Source organism: Palaemon carinicauda, chromosome 13 (assembly GCF_036898095.1).
Source record: "Palaemon carinicauda isolate YSFRI2023 chromosome 13, ASM3689809v2, whole genome shotgun sequence".
Taxonomy (NCBI): domain Eukaryota; kingdom Metazoa; phylum Arthropoda; class Malacostraca; order Decapoda; family Palaemonidae; genus Palaemon; species Palaemon carinicauda.
This window is the reverse complement of record NC_090737.1, coordinates 38,254,916-38,279,915: the sequence shown is the minus strand read 5'-3', so window position 1 is coordinate 38,279,915 and position 25,000 is coordinate 38,254,916. Positions and strand designations below refer to the sequence as shown.

At 33.6% G+C, this 25,000-nt stretch overlaps 1 protein-coding gene across 2 annotated transcripts in view; it reads right to left on the bottom strand.

Annotated features, from left to right (window-relative positions):
• Positions 1-25,000, bottom strand: part of L (zinc finger protein Lobe) — an 855,071-nt gene that overhangs the window by 789,149 nt on the left and 40,922 nt on the right. The window contains exon 2 of one of the 2 annotated variants that reach the window (XM_068385585.1): positions 12,225-12,311. The exons of the other annotated variant lie outside the window; for it this stretch is intronic. Within the exon in view, the coding sequence (XP_068241686.1) occupies positions 12,225-12,311 (87 nt within the window). The remainder of the gene's footprint in view (positions 1-12,224; positions 12,312-25,000) is intronic. 2 annotated transcript variants of the gene reach the window in all.

Here is a 25,000-nt window from a genome sequence, read left to right as displayed (position 1 = left end):
GGCAATTTACGTAGTGCCATAGCCTCTGTACCATGGTCTTCCACTGTTTTGGATTAGAGTTCTTTTGCTTGAGAGTACTCAGGCACCCTATTCTATCTTATTTAACTTCCTCTCGATTTGTTAATTATAGCTTATATATGGAGGATCTGTTTTAATGTTGATACTGTTCTTAAAATATTCTATTCTAATTGTTCACTACTTCTCTTGTTGTTTATTTACTTCTTTGTTTCCCTTCCCCACTGGGCTATTTTTCCCCGTTAGAGCACTTGTGCTTTTAGTATCATGCTTTTCCAGCTAGGGCTGTAGCTTAGCTATTAATAATGATGATTATTATAATAATAATAATAATAATAATAATAATAATAATAATAATAATAAGTCAATTTTGACGAAGACCGGGAATTTTTCGCCAAAGTATAAAACAAGGAAATTAATATTGCATTCAAAACTACACTGTGGCTAGAGACAAAAACAGATTACATACATACATTGCGCAAATTACAAGGAACTATAATTTGGATAATTTAACACTGAAAATAGTAGCAATTCCATTAGATATGTTCTTGTACTTTCGTACCTAAATATTACATCACGATGTGACTTGGGTTTACAAATATTTTCCTAATCGGTGTTTCCTTTCGTTGCCTTTTTTACGCCTCTTCTTGCGCCAATACAAACATTCTAAATGCGGGTGGAGCCAATTAAAACAAACGTAGTCAAACATAGTTATATGGAAGTATGATAAGTGTAAATCCTCTAAAAATTGTTCATGAAACTGATTTGAATAAAGAAAAGAAAATGAGAGTAAAGAGGAAATGACAATTTAATTTATAAACAAAAATTATTGAAGCCAGTTTTAAATTGGAGCAAAACTAAGGAAAAGAAAAACAATATCAAATAATAGACACTGAAGGATTAGTATTTAATTTTTTTTTCATGGGTTTCTACAATAAAATTATATACAACAGACATGTAAAAATGGGTACCGTTAAGTTGCGTAAAAAAAATAAATTCAGAGATGGAAATTAAGAGAAAACGCTTTAAAATTATGAATTAAAAATTCCTCATTTTTACCTATTAGAGTGTCAGAGATTGCCGCAGTGAAATCATAAACAACAAATAACTGCAAAAATAGTAATCTAGCAAACTTAAGATTCAGCATCAACGCGGAGAGATAGAGCCAAAAATCTTTCTTCCAAAGCACTGCAAACTAAAACACTAGAAACCACATCAGTGGTCATTACATATCAAAACATATCAAGGTACTTAAACAAACTATTATAAAAAAAAGCCTGAGATTTATAGAAAAAAAATAAAAACTAGCTTTGAAAAATTTATCATTAAAAAATACATTATTGAAAAAATAAATAGCATTAAAAATATACCATTGAAAAATATAACTGAAAAAATATATCATTAAAAAGAAAAAAAAATATACATATATATATATATATATATATATGTACATATATATATATATATATATATATATATATGTACATATATATATATATATATATATATATATATATATATATACATGTACATATATATATATATATATATATATATATATATATATATTTGAATAAAAAAGGACAACACCCAAAGAATTTACTGCAGCATTCGATTAAAAAAAATTATCTGAATATAAAAAAGTAAGGAGTACAGGTGAATAAAACTGAAATACAATAATTGAATAATTACAGGGAAAGACAAACGGGGATCAGGCAAATAAAATCCCAGCAAGAATAACAACAGCCTTCAATTAAAGAAATCTTAATTTAGGAAAGTGAAGGAGCAGGTGAATAAAACTAAAAATAAATAATGACAGCATGACAAACAAGACCCAGCCAAATACACCACCAATGGAAAAAGAAGACAGACAGGCGTTATATCCTGATGCAAAAACCAACCAATTCGTTCAGTATTCAATTAAAAAAAGTTGAATTTAGGGTAATGAAGAAGTACAGACGAATAAAAAGAAAGATGACTCAGAGAATGACAAATGAAAACCAGACAAATAAAACGCAAACAGAAAAGAAGACAAGCAGAAGCCATATCCTGGTGCAAATACCAACGAATTCATGTAGCGTTCGATTAAAAAAAAAACTTTGAATTTAGGAAAGTGGAAGAGTACAGGTGAATAAAATGAAAATACAATGACACAAAGCATGACAATAAACGAAGACCAGCCAAATAAAACGCCCACGGAAAAGAACATCGTCCGAGGCCACATCCTGATGCAAAAACCAACGACTTCGTGGCCCCTTCCATCCGAAATCACAGAAGAGCCCAGAACATAACCACTAACAGACGCTTCCTGTTACCTAATGCACAAGAGCTGGGAATCGACCATTCGCGACTGGGAATTCCTGCCGGTGCACCGCTGGGGAATTTATGGCCCAACTGTTCAAGGTTCGCTTGCCATCATTCATTCATAAAGTTGCATATTGGGGTCCTCTCTCCTTTCTGACGAGACTGACAGATTTAGAGGTGGTCTTCCTTCTCTTGTAAAAGCTTGATCAAAATATCCATGTAATTTTTTTTTTCGTTTTGTTTACAAACTATTTTTTTCTTGTTTACGATATAAAGATGACAATTTAGACGTGCTCTTCCATCACTTGTCCAAACTTCATCAGAATCTCCATGTATTTTTTTTTTCGGTTTGTTTACAATTTTTTTCTTTTTTTCAAAATAAGGATGAAGAGGTTTTAGATGGGGTCCTCCTTCACTTGTAAAGACTGTCTCGAAATGGCCTTGAAATTTTTTCCGTTTTGTATAACAAAGTTATTTTTACGGGACAAAGAAGAGGTTCTCTCTTTTCTTATAGAAATAAAGATCATAGATTTAATTCTAAATTAAAAAATATTGATTCAAATGTTAGCAACATCTCTCGATATTTTTCTATTTTAAAAGTGGAAAGAAATATAGTAAAAATTACAAATGTTTAAAGGCAAGAACATGATTTAAAAACAGATTTTATGATAAAAACTGGAATATCTCTTGTTTTGTAACAATTGAGAAAGAAATTGAAAATTATATGTAATAAAAGGAAGTTTAACTTTAATATTAAAAAAAAACCTTGATTAAAACATATTCCAAGACGGATAAAATCTGCATTCTAACTGTGGCATGTCTCTTGTTTTGTAACAATTAAGAAAAAAATCAAGATGAATTGTCTCCAAAGGTGACAATTCCGAGTGTAATTCCGAGTGTAATTACGAGTGTAATTCCGAGGGTAATCAATCAATTCGACAGTGACAAGATAATCTCCAAGGAGGAATCTTAACGAAACAAGATAAATCCGTGATAGACTAAGGATAGTATTAAACATGATAATAAACAGGCTATTATTGTGTCAGCTTCATCAAACAATAGATTACCAAGTTAAAAGACATCTGTATTAGACTAGAAAAAAAAACTGCTGAATCCCTTATCAATCTGGAAGCAGCGAGAAAAGAAAAGTCCCCTTTTGTTCTTTTTTTTCAGTCGGGTAACCCCCCCCCCCGACAATTGGGGGAAGAGCCTTGGTAGATAGATAGATATTAATAAACAGGCTATTATTATATCAGCTTTATCAAACAATAGACTACCAATTTAATAGATCTCTGCATTAGACTAAGAGATATTACTACACGAAAACAAACTAAACTCGGCTGAATCTCTCATCAGTCTGGGGGCAGCGAGAGAAGAAAAGTCCCCTTCTGTTCTTTTTTTTTTTTCAGTCGGCTACCCCCATAAAATTTGGGGAAGTGCCATGGTAGATATATAGATGTTGATAAACAGGCTATATTATGTCAGGTTCACCATTATATAAACTACCAAGTTGATAGATATCAACATTAATTAACGTATTTGAAAATAGATATGCTACATCATATTTCTGTTCAGTCATCAAAGAAGTGTTCTTGCTTGTCCTTTTACTTAAAACAAGCAAAATCAAATTAAAGCTTCCTTCACCAATAACGAAATTTAGCTCTTTTCGTTTTACCTTCATTTACTGAAACACACCACAACTATATACATTAATCTGATCACCAGTAACAATTCTTTTTCGCTCAAGAGGTTAACTACTGCCATGTAATTTTTCAGGGGGCTACTTTCCTCTTGGAAAGCGTAGAAGAGACTCTTTAGCTGTGGTAAGCAACTTTTCTGGTTGAAGGACACTCCAAAATCAAACCATTGTTCTATGGTCTTGGATAGTGCCATAGCCTCTGTGCCATGGCCTTCCACTGTCTTATTTTAGAGTTCTCTTGCATAGAGTTACACTTGGGCACACTTTTCTATCTTATTTCTCTTTTCTTCCTCTTCTTTTTTAAAGTTTTTATAGTTTATATATGAAAGATCTATATTATTGTTGGTACTGTTCCCAAAAATATTTTATTTTGTTCATTACTTCTCTTGTAGTTTATTTATTTACTTTCCTCATTGGGCAATTTTCCCTGTTCGAGTCCTTGGGCTTATAGCACCCTGCTTTTCCAACTAGGATTATAGCTAAGCAAGTAATAATAATAATAATAATAATAATAATAATAATAATAATGATGATGATGATGATGACAGATCTACTAGTGCTCGTTCGAGTATTTTATTCATTCCTTTCCATCACCCTTTGGCCAGCTTACCAACTGTAACGTTACAAGACTGATATTTTGTAAAAGGTTACCACATCTTAGTCTAAGTATATGATTTGCAACATTTTAGTTCTATCTATCTATCTATTAGGATTTGAAACATTATTGTTATATCCCCCTTTCGATTAGGATTTCCAGCCATTAAGTTATTTCTATCTTTTAGGATTTGCAACCATTGTTATCTCTATTATGATTTCCAACCATTAAGTTACCTCTATTATGATTTGCAACCACTAAGTTATCTCTATTATGATTTGCAACCATTAAGTTATCTCCCTTTTGAATTGCAACCATTACGTTATCTCTATGTTTCGCAACACTTCGATTCTATTATTACGATTCGCAACATTTTAGTTCTATCTATCCAATAAGATTTGCAACATTTCAGTTTTATCTACCTATTATGATTTGCAACACTTCATTTCTATCTACCTATCTATTATGATTTGCAACATTTCAGTTCTATCTCCCAATCTAGCATGATTTGCAACATTTCAGTTCTATCTACTTATCTATTATGATTTGCAACATTTCAGTTTTATCTACTAATCTATTATGATTTGCAACATTTCAGTTCTATCTACCTTTATTATGATTTGCAACATCTCAGTTCCATCTATTATGAATTGCAACATTTTAATTCTATCTATTAATTATGATTTACAACATTTTAGTTATATCTATTATGATTTGGAACACTTTAGTTCTTTCTATCTACAATGATTTGAAACATTTTAGTTCTATCTGTTATGATTTGCAAAATGTTAGTTCTTTCTATCCATCTAAATAAAAAGCATGCCTAAAAATTCGAATTATTCTAAACCAAAAAAATATACCAGAGGTACTCTTAATCAGACACAAGTCGGCACTCAACAAAGGGCACAAAAATACACCACCCTCAAGTACATCTAATAAAGGTAAACAGAAGTAAACCTAGTTGGGCGAGAGACTACATACGGTGCCTTTAAAAAAAATTGAGAGCGTGGGGGGGGGTCTGCTTTCTACATGGTGGGAAGTGCGTCAATATTGTATTAAACTGATAAGGAGCTTGAGCTCAGGCATGAAAAGAAGGCAAGCAGACTAGTTAGGCCTTTTTTATATGTTTTAGGATACTGTACTTGAAATATTCTATATTAATTGTTCATCGCTTTGATTGTAGTTTATTTATTTTTCCTTTCTTCGCAAGGCTGTTTTTCCCTATTGGAGTCCTTGGGCTTATAGGATGCTGCTTTTCCAACTAAGAGAGTAGCTTAGCTATCAATAATAATAAGAATAAAAATAATAATAATAATAATAATAATAATAATAATAACCCAACAATCTTGTATGAAAAATACTTATAATATAAACTGGAGTAGATACGGAATACATGTGAACATGTGTCGACAAAACTTTTAGAATTATCACTGATATCTCTTGAGCCAGATTTTATAAATGGCTATAATGCACCATAACGCCATAATGCTGAAACATTAATATCAGTATGAACTTATCAATTATTACTATTATTATTTATTATAATTATTATTATTATTATTATTATTATTATTATTATTACTAGCCAAGCTACAACCCTTATTGGAAAAGCATGAGGCTATAAGACCAAGAGTTCCAACAGGGAACAATAGCCCAGTGAGGAAGGGAAATAAGTAAATAAATAAACTATATGAGGAGTAATGAACAAATAAAATAAAACATTTTACGAACGGTAACAACATTAAAACAGATCTTTCATATATAAACTATGAAAAACTTATGTCAGCCTTTTCAACATAAAAACATTAGTTGCAAGTTTGAACTTTTAAAGTTATACTGATTCAACTACCCGATTAGGAAGATCATTCCACAACTTGGTCATAGCTGGAATAACACTCCTTTCCGTACATTGATCCATATATATATCTTTTATTATACAATTCGTGTTAAGATCCTCGCTCTATAAGAGCGTACGAGTGCCGCACAAGTGTTAAACTATCAAATATTAAAATCATCTATATGTTGCATATGTAATATTTTCATCACTGAAAATAAAAATTTAATCACAAGTATGATGTAAAAATGTTACATTTTCATCACAGATTATATCCATATGCTATAACGAATGAGATTTTTCTTTGATGAAATTAAACAAATATACATGTTTACACAAATGAACAGTTTCAGTTTACAGATATTGATTGTAATTAAGTCATCATCATCATCATCTCCTCCTACGCCTATTGACGCAAAGGGCCTCTGTTAGATTTCGCCAGTCGTCTCTATCTTGAGCTTTTAAATCAATACTTTTCCATTCATCATTATCTACTTGGCGCTTCATAGTCCTCAGCCTTGTAAGTATAATTTTCCTCGTTAAATATAAATTGTTATTTAGCGCAAACATAAAGTTTTACCTTTGACAGTATAGCAATTAAAAAATGTGAACATTTCATTAGAAAAAAAAACGTGATTTTACAGTAAATCAAATTTTACATAAAAAAACAACTTGCAATTTACGCAAATACAAAACTGTATTTTATTCGTAAAATAATAAGTTGCATTTCAGCACAGATGTGGACTTTTCATCATTGAAAGTATAGATCACGATTGAACATAGCAAACATTATACATAAAACTTGACTTTTCAATCACTGGAAATAATCTAGCAGGTAGCTGTAGCTGTATGTAAGAGAGAGAGAGAGAGAGAGAGAGAGAGAGAGAGAGAGAGAGAGAGAGAGAGAGAGAGAGAGAGCATACAAGACAAGAATGCCATTCTTATTGTTATCATTACTTGCTAGGTTACCCTTTCCTTTACACTATGAGTGAAAGAGCCCTCCGGTTTAAGTGAAGAAGGAACTATAGCGTCTTCACCAAAGACTGCCCTAGTTTGAAAAGCAGGATGCTATAAGCTCATGGGCTCCAACAGGGTCAAATAGCCCAGAGAGAAATTGACAAGGAAAAATAAACTACACGAGGAGTAATGAATAATTGATATAAAATATCTTAAGATCATTAACAACGTTGAAATAGATGCCATTAATGAATGTTAGTTGGTATATCATAATTCTCAATCTTAATCAGCAAATATTATCATTAGACAAAAGACAGTCAGAGATATACACAACTCCCAGGTAGGAAAATTACCAGGAACGAAGTAGCAACAGCGGGAGCAACCGAGAGAGAGAGAGAGAGAGAGAGAGAGAGAGAGAGAGAGAGAGAGACTCACTGAAACATTAACCTTGTTTGGAAAGCTTTTCAACTCGGTACCGAGGCAGGGGCGAGTGTAGTAAAGCGAGGACTGAAGGCAAATTAGATTAATATTTCAAAGGGAGTTGCCAGCGGGACGATAAGTGCCTTAGGTGAGGTGCTCCCTTGGGATAAAGCGGTTGGGATAGGAAGGGGGAAGAGGGACCTAGAAGGGGGAAGAAGTGGTGGGAGAGAGAGAGAGAGAGAGAGAGAGAGAGAGAGAGAGAGAGAGAGAGAGAATCGGGGTCTACACAACCCTCCCCTCATTTCCCCTTAGCTAACTCCATCTTCTTCTTCTTCTTCCTGGTCGACACAAGCCACTCATCCTTCTCCTTTCCCTTCCAAATAATCCTATTCTATCCTCGCTATCTGTGTTCTTCGCCCCTAACAAGGCTTCGCCCTTCCGACTAAACTGGCGAGAGACTGCCGCTCATCTATATAACTCGTCTACGACGTCAACAGGAAACCGTCCCAAATGACGGGCTGTTTTTCTTTATTTCTCGCGGCGATTTTCTGTCCCTAATTAAAGGAGATGGTGGATGCATGAAGAACATGTATTGTTGACCTGAGGTTCAGATGCAACGAACAAAGCTCAACCTCAGGATTACAACCATCTTTCCCTTTTCTCACTGGGTTATTTTTCCCTAGTGGAGCCCTTGGGGTTGTAACATCATGCTTTCCCAATTAGGGTTGTAGGTTAGTTAGTAGTAATAATAATAATAATAATAATAATAATAATAATAATAACTAGTGGAACCCGTGCATGCAATTGTGACTTTCTAACTATTGACCATTACACAGGAGTAAATTATCGCACATCAAAGCTCTTATTATTATTATTATTATTATTATTATTATTATTATTATTATCACTTAGAAAAACAAGACCTGCAGAGGACTAGACGATTGAATGTAATCATTAATATCATTAACAAATGGGACAAATGAATGAATTTTGAATAAAGGAATTTTTACAGTGTAAAAAAACACAAATAATGATAATAATAATAATAATAATAATAATAATAATAATAATAATAATAATAATAATATCGAGTTGTACCAGATTAATTAAATCCCTTTACGATTGACAAATTTTAAAAAACGGGTCATACGAATTATGAAACTTGAATGATGGAATTTCCCCAAAAAAATAATAACTAGCGGAACCCGTGTAAATTACACGAAATTATATTTTCAATACTAATTATCTTGTTCCTAACCTATGCATGTTTGAATAAAATGTGATAAGATTTGACTTGTATATTTATTTTTTAAAATGAGCAATACATGAAACAATTTACAAAACTTCTTTATATACAATATTTCCAGTGAAGGTAGTTCCTCTTCTCTGACCATGAGTAGAATTATTCTGAGGACAAATTTTCACTCTTACACTGTTCATAGACCTTGCTCTTGAGAAGGCTACATAAAGTTGACCATGAGTAAAGCAAGGTTGTGGTAGGTAGATCCCAGACTTATTGAAAGTCTGTCCTTGAGCTTTATTAATGGTCATTGAATATGATAGGCGGACGGGAAATTGAGTAATGTCTAGGAAGATTTGAAGCAAAGGGTTATCAGAATTATGAGAAATAATTAGTCGTTAAACGTAAAGGCCCGAGATTAATTTTATAATCTAGGTTATGGAAATTGATAGAACTCAATTTTTTGTCTAATATTTAAAAAAAAAAAAAAAAGTCAGGTGCTAAAGACTAAATTGGGAAAACTTTATAAGATGTGCTTTGATTAAGTAATCAAAGTCTTATGTGAATTTGTAAGAATATACCATGAAATGATTTCCGTTTTCTTTAAAGCGTGACACACGAGTATACCATGAAATTATTTCCGTTTTCTTTAAAGCATGACAAACAAAATAAATAACACACCCGCTATCGTATTAATATATAGATAATAACCATCTTTTGCACTTCACAACCATCATTTCGCATATTACAACCATCTTTTTGGCATTAGAACTATCTCTTTGCGTATTAATACCATCTTTTTGCACATTAAAACTATCTTTCCGGCATTAGAATCATCTTTTCGCGCATGAGAACCATCTTTTCGGCATTAGAACTTTCTTTTCACGCATTACAACCACATTTTTGTGGATTACATACAACCATTTTTTATCTTATTACAACCATCTTTTCGCAAATTACAACAGTCTTATCGCAAATTACAACTATCTTTTCACATATTACAATAATTTTTCCACCATTTTTTTGCACATTACAATAATCTTTTTGCGCATTACGTACAACCACCTTCTATCATATTACAACCATCTTTCATCATATTTCAACCATCTTTTTGCGTGTTACAATCATCTTTTCACGAATTGCAACTATCTTTTCGTAAATTACAATGATCTTTTCACATATTACAATAATCTTTACGCGCATTACAACCATCTTTTCGCTTGTTACTACTTTCGGAAAGAGATGGAAATCCTTTTATAACAGATTTGGACAAAGAATCAAACCAAAAAAATATTGAACCAACCATTATCGACAAGTGCACATATAATCAGTTTGAGGAATGACAACAGATGAGATGGCAAATAGTCGCTTTTATTACGATGAGCCAATTGCATACTTCGCTTCTATTCAAGAACAAAGTAGCTAAATTCAATTTACTTTTAGTTTTCAAGCAAATAGAGAAAAGGTCAATAATGATAAAGATTTTCTATTTATTTTTTTTTTTTTATGAGGCAAGTATGGTTGCCTTCTCTTTTAAAGGACTTTGCTTTCGCTTTTTGGGGATAGACCGTAGTCTCGATTGGCTGCCATCACTGACATCGCTTAGACCCCGGTATGGTATGTTCGCGTGTTGTGCCAGTCAGCAGCATCCTTTCCCCAGTAGCAAGGAGTCCTGGCGCGGTTAGGTCGACAGTTCTTATGTTTTTTTTTTTTTTTTTTTTTTTTTTTCTTTTTTTTTAGGTGTTGACGATAAAGATCATCATGAAATAAATGTCAGAAAGATAATCTTTCGTGAAGCATGACAGGATATCAGAGTAAGTTAAATATAGTGATGATCAAAAGAATATTACGAAAACTATATGACAAGCACATATCAGTTTTAAATATAAACTTCAGGGTATCACGGAAAAACTAGAAAAGACAATGAACATAAAACATTTCTAGACAATGAACAGGTAAATCCATTAACTTATTCAAAGCTTATCGAAGCCAATGTTTTTGTGAAGGATTTGTTTCAAAATAATCAGACATAGTAAAGAAGTGGGCAAAAATTAAATAGCGGACACTAAAAGGAGGTGTTATTCCCGTAGTACCTGATAGAGATTGAGAAGACCAAAGACTTAAAACTACCAAGTTTCTAAGGCAGAGATTACAGGAAATGCTAAAATTACAGATTTTAAAGTGACTTAATGTGACCTTGAAAATGGGTCAAATATAAATTGTGTGGGGGAAATAATTACCAATTCCGTAAATAACGTATATACCAAATATCACCTAAACAAAACTGGAGGGGTACTCAGTAGAGCGCAGACCTCCGCCACGGCAGCTTATTTCTAGGCCTTTTGCTCGACCTTGACCTTTGACTTTAACATGTGTTAATTGGTGTGGATTTTCATACACTCAGATATGAACCAAGTTTGAAGACTCTGTAACAACGATGTCCAAACTTATGGCTGATTACGTGAATTGGACATTTTGCTTGACCGTGACCTTGACCTTCCAAAATTTAACCATTTCCAGTTTTTACATAACAATTAATCCATGCAAGTTTCATTACTCTATTAAAATTGTGCCAGAAAGCTGTTCACAAACACACATACACACACAAACAGGGCCAAAAACACAACCTCCTTCCAACTTCGTTAACGGAGGTAATAATGATAATAGGGAGGATAAATAATACCCCATTTTCTTGGGTATCAAATCTTGATAACCTGTTGGATATATATTTTTAAAACTGTCAAAACTCCTATGAAAACTTCTGTCCTAAGTAACAATGATTTATTTCAATGTTGTTATCGTTGTTAAACTTCTCTTGTAGTTTATTTCCTAACTTCACTGAGCTATTTTCCCTGTTAAAAGCACCTGGACTTAGGATGCTTTTCCAGCTAGGGTTGTAGTTTAGTAAGTAATAACAACAACAACAACATGATTGAAATTCCAATATAATACCACGATTTAATACGCCAAAAAGATCTTTTGTACCCTCATCTCTATAGAATTTTATTATAGATCAGGTCTTTAATAATAATATAATCAAGAACAATGCCTAGCGATCTAATTGAGTGACAAGGACTTATTTATTTAAGCACAAACCGTATGAGCGCAAAAATATTCCCCATCACGCAACTAACAATTGCTCATTCCATTTCTCACTCACCTGCAGAATTCGTTGTTTCTTCTTCCAGTTCCTTTTCCTCTCCCTCCTCCTCCTCTTCCTCCTCCTCCCCTTCCTCCCACTCCTCTCCTGAAAAGAAAACCCAATTCATAATTTACACACTTCAAGCTTCGAGTTGCAAACAATGTAAATTGCCGAGCGTAAAGCATCTTGGCGCGTATCAAATTTGATCGTTGAATAAAAGGCGCTGAACATCTGATCATCTTGGGAGGAAGAGAAGATTTTCAACGGAGGTCTAAACATTGAAAGATTTATATTTACTAATAAGTTGCTTGTTTTTTATTTTGAAAATTTAAACATAAGAAAATGATGCATCGATTGAATAAAATATTCAATTAAGGATTTAAAGAAATGACATGTGCCTGAACATTTAGGGAGGAAGAGATTTTCACTGAAGTTCTAAACATTGGAAGATTTATAATATTTACAAATGAGTTGGATGCTTTTCCGGTATGAAAATTTAAACATAATGAGCATCTATACCAATAAAAGAAGCATCATCAGTAAAGGATGTAAAGAAATGATATGTGCCTGGACATCTGAACATCTAAGGAGGAAAAGAAGATTTTCACTGGAGGTCTAAGCATTGAAAGATTTATAATATTTACAAATTATGTGTTTGTATTATCCGTTATGAAAATCTTAACATAAGAAAATTAGCATCTATAACAAAAAGAAAAAAAATCAACAAAGGTGCCTGAACATCGTGGGAGGAAGCAAACTAGGATCAATAATCTAATCTTCAATATAGGAAACTATGATTAATAATCTAGTCTTCTATATGGGAAACAAGGATTAATAACCTAGTCTTCAATATGGGAAACTAGGATTAATAATCTAGTCTTCAATGTGAGGGAAACTAGGTTTAATAATCTGGTCTTCAATATGGGAAACTAGGACCAGGATTAATAATCTAGTCTCCAATATGGGAAACTAGGATTAATAATCTGGTCTTCAATATGGGAAACTAGGACCAGGATTAATAATCTAGTCTCCAATATGGGAAACCAGGATTAATAATCTAGTCTCCAATATGGGAAACTAGGATTAATAATCTAATCTCCAATATGGGAAACTAGGATTAATAATCTAGTCTTCAATATGGGAAACTAGGATTAATAATCTAGTCTTCAATATGAGAAACTAGGATTAATAATCTAGTCTTCAATGTGGGGAAACTAGGTTTAATAATCTGGTCTTCAATATGGGAAACTAGGATTTAAATCTAGTCTTCAATATAGGAAATGGTTTTATAATTTAGTCTTCAATATGGGCAACTAGTATTAATAATCTAGTCTTCAATATAAGACACTAGGATTATTAATCATCTTCAATATGAGAAACTAGGATTAATAATCTAGTCTTCAATGTGGGGAAACTAGGTCTAAAAATCTGGTCTTCAATTCTGGAAAATAGGATTAATAATATAGTCTTCAATATAGGAAACTAGGATCAATAATCTAGTTTTCCATATGGGAAACTATGATTAACTATCTAGTCTTCAATATAGGAATCTAGGATTAATAATCTAGTCTTCAATATAGGAATCTAGGATTAATAACCTAGAATTCAATATGGGAAAGTAGGATTAATAATCTAGTCTTCAATGTGGGGAAACTAGGTCTAATAATCTGGTCTTCAATGAGGGAAACTAGGATTAATATTTCAGTCTTCAATATAGGAAACTAGGATTAATAATCTAGTCTTTAATATGGGAAACAAGGATTAATAATCTAGGCTTCAATATGGGAAACTAGGATTAATAATCTAGTTTTCAATATGAGAAACTAGGATTAATTATTATCTAGCCTTCAATGTGCAAAACTAGGATTAATAACCTGGTCTTCAATATGGGAAACTAGGATTAATAACCTAGTTTTCAATATGGGAAACTAGGATTAATAATCTAGTCTTCAATAGGGGAAACTATGACTAACTATCTAGTCTTCAATGGAGGAATCTAGGATTAATAATCTAGTCTTCAATATGGGAAACTAAAATCAATTATCTAGTCTTCATTGCGGGAAACTAAGATTATCAATTTGTACTAGAGTTATCAATTGTATCACTATTATCGAGAGTAAATGTAGTATCATAAGAGACTAATTATCTGCCCTTTAATGCTGAACTATGTTTTGTATCATAGTTTATATAGTGACAAGATAATGACAATTAATAATTTGAGACATCCTATACAAGAAAAAAATGGTAGACTGACAATATAGATATCAAATGGTATACTAAAATATATAGCTTACCAACTTCACTCATTTCATAGTTTTAGTTATAGTACATATTTCTAAACTGTATGAAAAAACTGACACTTCTAATGCCACTCTAATATATTGTAAGACAACATAAGTACATATCGTATTATTAGCAAAGCTAACTATCTAAACTCCTACTGACATAACAGGCTAGAAAAGAATGCGAGATCTTCAATAAAATACTAAGCTCTATATCTAGAAACTATATACTGTACTGGATAATTCCATAAAAGTAAATGTTATCCCTTCTAGATAATAAAGGGCAAGCGTTTGGATATATATATATATATATATATATATACACACACACACACATATATATATATATATATATATATATATATATATATATACATATACATACATATATATATATATATATATATATATATATATATATATATATACTTCCTGTCACGCTCAAGGGGAGAGAAGTACTCATACCCTGGTAATAGGGGATATCCCGAAAGGTAAACTTGAAAACCACACTCTTCCGCAAATTGCCGAACCAGCGGTTTGTAGTTAAGAAAAAGGGAGAGGGTGGGAACGTATGAGTGTGCGTGCGCATGTCTAAATATTAGCCATTATTTTAGACAGTTTGGGTACATTAGTCTATAATAAACATCATATGAATCTGGGCATGGGTGCATTTGTATATGAGTGTGCATGCAGATCTAAATATTTAGCCATCATTTTGACGGGTCGCGTATACTAGTATGTATAATAAACCCCATCCACCAAAAGGATGTGTAGTTAACCAAGGTGAGCAGATCAATAAACAATGGTCAGGTTCCAAATCCCACAGGAATTAACCTGGCTCAAAGGATCAAACGTTTATTTTTTTGAGGAAAAAAGAAAGTCAACCAGAATATCTAGGTCTCATGAATCTAGACACAAATAGATAGTACTGTTTTTAAAATGTTTTATCTTAATTATTCATTGTTTCACTATTAGTATATCTATTTCACTATTTCCTTTCATCACCGAGTTATAATCCCGGTAAGAGCCCTTGGGCTTATAGCATCCTGCTTTTCCAGCTAGGGCTGTAATAATAATAATAATAATAATAATAATAATAATAATAATAATAATAATAATAATAATAATAATAATAATAATAATAATAATAGTAGTAGTAGTAGTAGTAGTAGTAGTAGTAGTAGTAGTAGTAGTATATCAAAGGGATAAGAATCTTTTACGTAGATTCTTTTACTTTTCTATTGAATATACCACACTGTATATATTCTTAGTAACCACTTCGTTTCAATGTATAGTCTAAAAGTTCCAAATGCATTCGGTAATGATTTATAATTGATAACTAGAACTAAGAGAGAGAGAGAGAGAGAGAGAGAGAGAGAGAGAGAGAGAGAGAGAGAGAGAGAGAGAGAGAGAGAGAGAGAGAGAGAGAGAGAGAGAGACTCATGCTTAATAAACATCTTAAGTAAATCATATATTCAAGGGCCTTTTCATGTCTTTTGGTTTTTTGAGCTATAATTGTTAAAAATACACGAACATGAAATTAAATCCATTCTCGCCGAGATTAAAATATTGTATGAAATTTAGTTTGCAAACGTAAAATTTCTATCTTAGGTGACTGACAATCCTTTAAACGCATCTTTTCTCTCTTCAATTCTTCTATTTTCTTGTTTAGTTCTTCTTCACGATTTGGCGTAATTATCTTCTTTTCCTCCTCTTGCCTCTGATTTTTTTCATTATATTTTTTCTTCTCCTCCTTTTCACTTTCCTTCTCCTGCTTCGCCATTCCAGCCGCCTCCTTTTTCTCCTTCTCCTCCCTTCCATTCTCCTTCTCTTTCTGATTATGATGATGTAGAAGCTCTTTTTCAAGCCTTTCAATTTTCTTTTTCTTCTCCTCCTTTTCACTTACCTTTTCCTGCTTCTCCATTCCATCCGCCTTCTTCTTCTCCTTCTCATCCCTTCCATTCTCCTTCTCTTTCTGATTATGATGATGTAGAAGCTCTTTTTCAAGCCTTTCGATTTTCTTTTTCTTCTTCTTCTTCTTCTCCTCCTTTTCACTTACCTTCTCCTGCTTCTCCATTCCATCCGCCTTCTTCTTCTCCTTCTCATCCCTTCCATTCTCCTTCTCTTTTGATTATGATGATGTAGAAGCTCTTTTTCAAGCCTTTCGATTTTCTTTTTCTTCTTCTTCTTCTTCTCCTCCTTTTCACTTACCTTCTCCTGCTTCTCCATTCCATCCTCCTTCTTCTTCTCCTTCTCCTCCCTTCCATTCTCCTTCTCTTTCTGATTATGATGATGTAGAAGCTCTTTTTCAAGCCTTTCGATTTTCTTTTTCTTCTTCTCCTCCTATTCACTTACCTTCTCCTGCTTCTCCATTCCATCCTCCTTCTTCTTCTCCTTCTCCTCTCTTCCATTCTCATTTTTCTGATTATGATGATGTAGAAGCTCTTTTTCAAGCCTTTCGATTTTCTTTTTCTTCTTCTTCTTCTTCTCCTCCTTTTCACTTTCCTTCTCCTGCTTCTCCATTCCATCCTCCTTCTTCTTCTCCTTCTCCTCCCTTCCATTCTCCTTCTCTTTCTGATTATGATGATGTAGAAGCTCTTTTTCAAGCCTTTCGATTTTCTTTTTCTTCTTCTCCTCCTTTTCACTTACCTTCTCCTGCTTCTCCATTCCATCCTCCTTCTTCTTCTCCTTCTCATCTCTTCCATTCTCCTTCTCTTTCTGATTATGATGATGTAGAAGCTCTTTTTCAAGCCTTTCGATTTTCTTTTTCTTCTTCTTCTTCTTCTCCTCCTTTTCACTTTCCTTCTCCTGCTTCTCCATTCCATCCTCCTTCTTCTTCTCCTTCTCCTCCCTTCCATTCTCCTTCTCTTTCTGATTATGATGATGTAGAAGCTCTTTTTCAAGCCTTTCGATTTTCTTTTTCTTCTTCTCCTCCTTTTCACTTACCTTCTCCTGCTTCTCCATTCCATCCTCCTTCTTCTTCTCCTTCTCATCTCTTCCATTCTCCTTCTCTTTCTGATTATGATGATGTAGAAGCTCTTTTTCAAGCCTTTCGATTTTCTTTTTCTTCTTCTCCTCCTTTTCACTTACCTTCTCCTGCTTCTCCATTCCATCCTCCTTCTTCTTCTCCTTCTCATCTCTTCCATTCTCCTTCTCTTTCTGATTATGATGATGTAGAAGCTCTTTTTCAAGCCTTTCGATTTTCTTTTTCTTCTTCTCCTCCTTTTCACTTACCTTCTCCTGCTTCTCCATTCCATCCTCCTTCTTCTTCTCCTTCTCATCTCTTCCATTCTCCTTCTCTTTCTGATTATGATGATGTAGAAGCTCTTTTTCAAGCCTTTCGATTTTCTTTTTCTTCTTCTTCTTCTTCTCCTCCTTTTCACTTTCCTTCTCCTGCTTCTCCATTCCATCCTCCTTCTTCTTCTCCTTCTCATCTCTTCCATTCTCCTTCTCTTTCTGATTATGATGATGTAGAAGCTCTTTTTCAAGCCTTTCGATTTTCTTTTTCTTCTTCTCCTCCTTTTCACTTACCTTCTCCTGCTTCTCCATTCCATCCTCCTTCTTCTTCTCCTTCTCATCTCTTCCATTCTCCTTCTCTTTCTGATTATGATGATGTAGAAGCTCTTTTTCAAGCCTTTCGATTTTCTTTTTCTTCTTCTCCTCCTTTTCACTTACCTTCTCCTGCTTCTCCATTCCATCCTCCTTCTTCTCCTTCTCATCTCTTCCATTCTCCTTCTCTTTCTGATTATGATGATGTAGAAGCTCTTTTTCAAGCCTTTCGATTTTCTTTTTCTTCTTCTCCTCCTTTTCACTTACCTTCTCCTGCTTCTCCATTCCATCCTCCTTCTTCTTCTCCTTCTCATCTCTTCCATTCTCCTTCTCTTTCTGATTATGATGATGTAGAAGCTCTTTTTCAAGCCTTTCGATTTTCTTTTTCTTCTTCTCCTCCTTTTCACTTACCTTCTCCTGCTTCTCCATTCCATCCTCCTTCTTCTTCTCCTTCTCATCTCTTCCATTCTCCTTCTCTTTCTGATTATGATGATGTAGAAGCTCTTTTTCAAGCCTTTCGATTTTCTTTTTCTTCTTCTTCTTCTTCTCCTCCTTTTCACTTACCTTCTCCTGCTTCTCCATTCCATCCTTCTTCTTCTTCTCCTTCTCCTCTCTTCCATTCTCATTTTTCTGATTATGATAATGTAGAAGCTCTTTTTCAAGCCTTTCGATTTTCTTTTTCTTCTTCTTCTTCTCCTCCTTTTCACTTACCTTCTCCTGCTTCGCCATTCCATCCTTCTTCTTCTTCTCCTTCTCCTCTCTTCCATTCTCATTTTTCTGATTATGATAATGTAGAAGCTCTTTTTCAAGCCTTTCGATTTTCTTTTTCTTCTTCTTCTTCTCCTCCTTTTCACTTACCTTCTCCTGCTTCTCCATTCCATCCTCCTTCTTCTTCTCCTTCTCATCTCTTCCATTCTCCTTCTCTTTCTGATTATGATGATGTAGAAGCTCTTTTTCAAGCCTTTCGATTTTCTTTTTCTTCTTCTTCTCCTCCTTTTCACTTACCTTCTCCTGCTTCGCCATTCCAGCCTCCTCCTTTTTCTCCTTCTCCTCCCTTCCATTCTCATTTTTCTGATTATGATGATGTAGAAGCTCCTTTTTAAGTCTTTCTATTTTCTTTTTATTACCTCCATTTTTTTTGACGACCTGGTTTTCAAGTCTCCTTATACACTCCTTTAAATGCTTTTTTTCTCTCTTCAGTTCTTCTATTTCCTCGTCTAGTTCTTCTTCACTATCGGGGATAATTATCTTTTCTTCCTCTTGCCTCTGATTTTTTTCATTATGTTTTGTCTTCTTCTCCTCCTCCTTTCTCCTTACTTCGACTTGGTTGTTTCTCTCTTCACACCGACATTGGGTGTATTCATAGCCATTAAAATCTCCAACTACTTTCTCCTTTATTTGCTCTTCGCTGTGGAGATTCCCTATCATATAACTCATTAAGCGTCGTATGTTTTGCTCGTAAGCATTAGGACCTAGAGCGTTCATCGTATTGATAGAAGTGACGTCAAAGATATAACAAATATTTTCCGAGAATTCTCTCGGCCACACACTTAATGAAAATACATTGTAACTTGTAATCGCCATTCTTAACGGTATAGAGTAGTGCATTCAGTTACCCTTATTTTGAATTAATTCAATTCTGTCATCAGAATTCCACAACAGACTTCATGATCTGAAAAAGGCTTCAAAGCACTCTCAGATCCGGATTCGACTCCAAGGTGAAACTCATCCGTAGAAATGCTGAATGAATTCCTGACAAGGCTCTGAAAGATCCTCCGTCTCTCTGCAAAGACAGCAAAAGCTTCGCTAGGAATAATAAGAATACGAAGAAGAAGAAGAGGAGAATTCCATAACAGACTTCACGATTCGAAATAGTGTTTAAAACACACTCGGATCCGGGTTCGACTCCAAGGTGTCACTCATCGTCAGCAGAAATGCTGAATGCATTCCTGACAAGGCTCTGAATGATCCTCCGTCTTTCTGCAAAGACAGTAAAAGCTTCGCTAGGAATCTTCAAAGTGGCTCTGACGGGAAAGAGACCTTTGACGCTGAAGCAGACTGTTCTCTTCCAAGATTTCATTTTTTCATCCTCCGTTCATTTTGACTCGATTTATGATAATTCTTTCCTATTCTAGTGGCTCTCTCTCTCTCTCTCTCTCTCTCTCTCTCTCTCTCTCTCTCTCTCTCTCTCTCTCTCTCTCTCTCTCTCTCTCTCTCTCTTTAGAAAGCATATGACAGTGTTTAAACGTTAAGAAGAATCAAATTACCAAGATGCTGACTCTTCTTACGACAAATTTTTTTTTCATAAAACCATTGTAAGTTGCCAGAGAAAAGACTGACTCTCTCTCTCTCTCTCTCTCTCTCTCTCTCTCTCTCTCTCTCTCTCTCTCTCTCTCTCTCTCTCTCTCTCTCTCTCTCTCTCTCTCTCTCTCTCTCTCTCAAATAGGAAGCATATGACAGTATCTAAACGTTAAGAAGAATAAAATTACTAAGATGCTGACTTTTCATACGACCAAAAACACGTTTTCATAAAACCATTGTAAGTTGCCAAAGACTCTCTCTCTCTCTCTCTCTCTCTCTCTCTCTCTCTCTCTCTCTCTCTCTCTCTCTCTCTCTCTCTCTCTCTCTCTCAGGATCAGAGCCACACAGCTTTTCCATTCTGGAAATCATTCCGGAGGATTTTTCCTACTTTAAGAATTAGCAGGCGTACTCTACCTGGGAGAACTCACCCCCGCCCCTTGTGCCTAAAAGGTGGAAACAGTGCAGTAAACGTATTCCCAGAGGACTGCCAACGCGTTTCAGAATGGGAAAGTAACATTTAATTCCCTCCCCCCGAAATAGCATCAAATTGGCCGCTCCTATCGTGCCGTCATTTCCAACCACATACATATGTACATACGACATTTACTTTGATCCTGCGTCGTTATTAAGAGCTGCGTAGAGTATGGATAGGACTGATTATTAAGATAATCTAGGAAAGTCGGGTACCTGTTCAGATGTTCTAAAAGGGATTGGTGTTGACTAAAAAACAGTCAAATGCTTAGTAACTTGAACAATGTGGAAAAAAGTATAAACAATTAAATGAAATTATAACATTAAATGTGTGTACATATATAGATTTACATACATAAACATATATTGTATATGCACACACACATATAATATATGTGTGTGCATTTATACAAATATATATATATATATATATATATATGTGTGTGTGTATATATATATATGTATATATATACATACATATATATATATATATATATATATATATATACCATACGCATTTTACCCCCTTAGAGGATGTCCCAAAAGTCTTTAGCCTTTTGACTTACAGCAAGTCTTTTACGAAAAGGCTGCAGGATCCACGCCCTTTGTTTCGAATACCAGCTGCTTCAAGTACCCATAGACTTGCAGTAGTAGCCGCAAGCAGAACGCTCTACCTCATCACTATCCCTAAATGTTATCAATAAGAAACACCTGGTAACCTTGCTCTTATTAGTATGTATATACATATATATATGTATATACATATATATATATATATATATATATATATATATATATATATATATATATATATATATATATATATACACACACACACCATCAATTACTCAGTTTCTTAAAAGATTAACCGTGATGAACGTGTCATTATCTTCTACGTTATTATAATTCTCCAGTTATATCGTCACTGATAATATTGTTCTCATTTCCTCAGACATTTGACTTACTATTTTACGCTTAATAAACCTCAAAATTAGCCAAATATGATACAGAAACTGCTATCAAAAGGTATAGCATGAAGTATATCACTGTATTCTATTTTTGTTCAGTCTATAATAAATCGGGCGATATACATTCTCCAGATATCAAAGAGCTGTAATATTTGCAATACATAGAACTAGGGATTATTTCTCAAATATCACTCCCATGAGGGAAATATTCACATAGATAAATAGTTTTCACGCAAAAGCCATATTGGAAAGGAAAAACTGTACATATTAAGTTGGTTCAATTGAACATGGCAATTATTCAGTTTTATTGCACACACACCCACCCATACACACACACACACACATATATCACACACACAAACACACACACACACACATATATATATATATATATATATATATATATATATATATAATATATATATATATACATATATATATATATATATATATTATATATATATATATATATATATATATATATATAATCCAGAAAATGTGATACTTACTAATTTAGATATGGCCAACTGCAACCAAAACATGCAGCTAAAACTATAAAAAGCTCTTTGTCAGTTCAACTACCTGATTAAGAAGATCATTCCACAACTTGGTCACAGCTTGAATAAGACTTCTAGAATACTGTGTAGTATTGAGCCTCATGATGGAGAAGACTTGACTATTAGAATTAACTATTAGATGGAAGAAAGGAATCAGGAAAGGAGGTGAAGTGGAAGGCTAAAGAGGAGTGCATTAGGTCCTAAAAGAAAGCTGCGAAGATGTTTTAAGCAATGCTTACAGTACACCACTTGGTGTACACTAATAGCATTACCCCTACGGAGTATCAGGTTATGAGCAAATGTTCTTGCAGCAAAGAATAAGAACATATGAAAAATAAAAGTGAGTTTTTTACATATCAAGTGATCAATCAGTTTAAAAAAACTTATGTGTTATATGTTCTAAGCCCTTCTATTCTACATTATATAGAAATCTAGATATTTCTATATGGCCTAGGTAAGACACAGACATAGTCACTTCCTTCCATAATGTCAAAGATTAAGTAATCTATGCATGGCGAAATGAAATTGCTAATAAGGAAAATTAATCACATTCTCCAATGCGAAATATAAAAGTGATGTATAGGGAGATGAAATTACTAATAAGAAGGAAACTGTGATGTATGGGGAGATGACATTCCTGATAAGAAGGAAAACGAATCACATTCTCCCCTGTGAAATAAAAAAAAATTATGTAAGGGGAGATGAAATTACTAATAAGAAGGAAAATGCGATGTATCGGGAAATGAAATTACTACTAATAAGGAAAAAGTGATGTATGGGGAGATGAAATTACTAATAAGAAGAAAACTGTGATGTATGAGGAGATGATATTGCTAATAAGAAGGAAAATTAATCACATTCTCCCATGCAAAATAAAAAATGATGTAAGGGGAGATGAAATTACTAATAAGAAAGAAAATGTGATCCATGGGAAAATGAAATTACTAATAAAAAGGAAAAAGTGATGAATGGGGAGACAAAATTATTGATAAGAAGGAAACTGTGATGTATGGGGAGATGACATTACTAATAAGAAGGAAAATTAATCACATTCTCCCATGCGAAATAAAAAATGATGTCAGGGGAGAGGAAATTGCTAATAAGAAGGTAAATGTGATGCATGGGGAAATGAAATTACTAATGAGGAAAATGTGATGTACAGGGAGATGAAATTACTAATAAGAGGGAAACTGTGATATATGGGGAAATGACATTGCTAATAAGAAGGAAAATTAATCACATTCTCCCATGCAAAATAAAAAAAATCATGTAAGGGGTGATTAAATTACTGATAAGAAGGAAAATGTGATGCATGGGGAGATGAAATTACTAATAAGAAGAAAAAAATGATGTATGGGGAGATGAAATTCCTTATAAGAAGGAAAATGTGATACATGGGGGAGATGAAATTACTAATAAGAAGGAAAATGTGATGCATGGGGGAGATGAAATTACTAATAAGAATGAAATTGTGATGCATGGGGAGATAAAATTACTAATAAGAAGGAAAAACTGATGTATGGGGAGATGAAAATACTAATAAGGAGAATGTAATGCAAGGGGGAGATTAAATTACTAATAAGAAGGAAAATGCAATGCATGGGGAGATGAAATTACTAATAAGAAGGAAAATGTGATGCAGGGGGAGATGAAATTATAATAAGAAGGAAATTGTAATGCATGGGGAGATAAAATTACTAATAAGAAGGAAAAAGTGATGTATGGGGAGATGAAATTACTAATAAGGAGAATGTACTGCAAGGGGGAGATGAAATTACTAATAAGAAGGAAAATGCGATGCATGGGGAGATAAAAATACTAATAAGAAGGAAAATGTAATGCATGGGGAGATAAAATTACTAATAAGGGGAATGTAATGCAAGGGGAGATTAAATTACTAATAAGAAGGAAAAAGTGATGTATGGGGAGATGAAATTACTAATAAGGAGAATGTAATGCAAGGGGGAGTTGGAATTACTAATAAGAAGGAAAATGCTATGCATGGGGAGATGAAATTACTAATAAGAAGGGAAATGTGATGCATGGGAAGATAAAATTACTAATAAGAAGGAAAAAGTGATGTATGGGGAGATAAAATTACTAATAAGGGGAATGTAATGCAAGGGGAGATTAAATTACTAATAAGAAGTAAAATGCGATGTATGGGGAGATGAAATTACTAATAAGAAGGAAATTGTGATGCATGGTGAGATAAAATTACTAATTAAGAAGGAAAAAGTGATGTATGGGGAGATGAAATTACTAATAAGGAGAATGTAATGCAAGGGGGGGATGAAATTACTAATAAGAAGGAAAATGTGATGCATGGGGAGATGAAATTACTAATAAGGGGAATGTAATGCAAGGGGGAGATGAAATTACTAATAAGAAGGAAAATGTGATGCATGGGAAGATAAAATTACTAATAAGAAGGAAAAAGTGATGTATGGGGAGATGAAATTACTAATAAGAAGAATGAAATGCAAGGGGGAGATGAAATTACTAATAAGAAGGAAATTGTGATGCATGGGGAGATAAAATTACTAATTAAGAAGGAAATGGTGATGTGTGGGGAGATGAAATTACTAATAAGGAGAAAGTAATGCAAGGGGGAGATGAAATTACTAATAAGGGAAATAAATCACATTCTCCGATACGAAATTAAA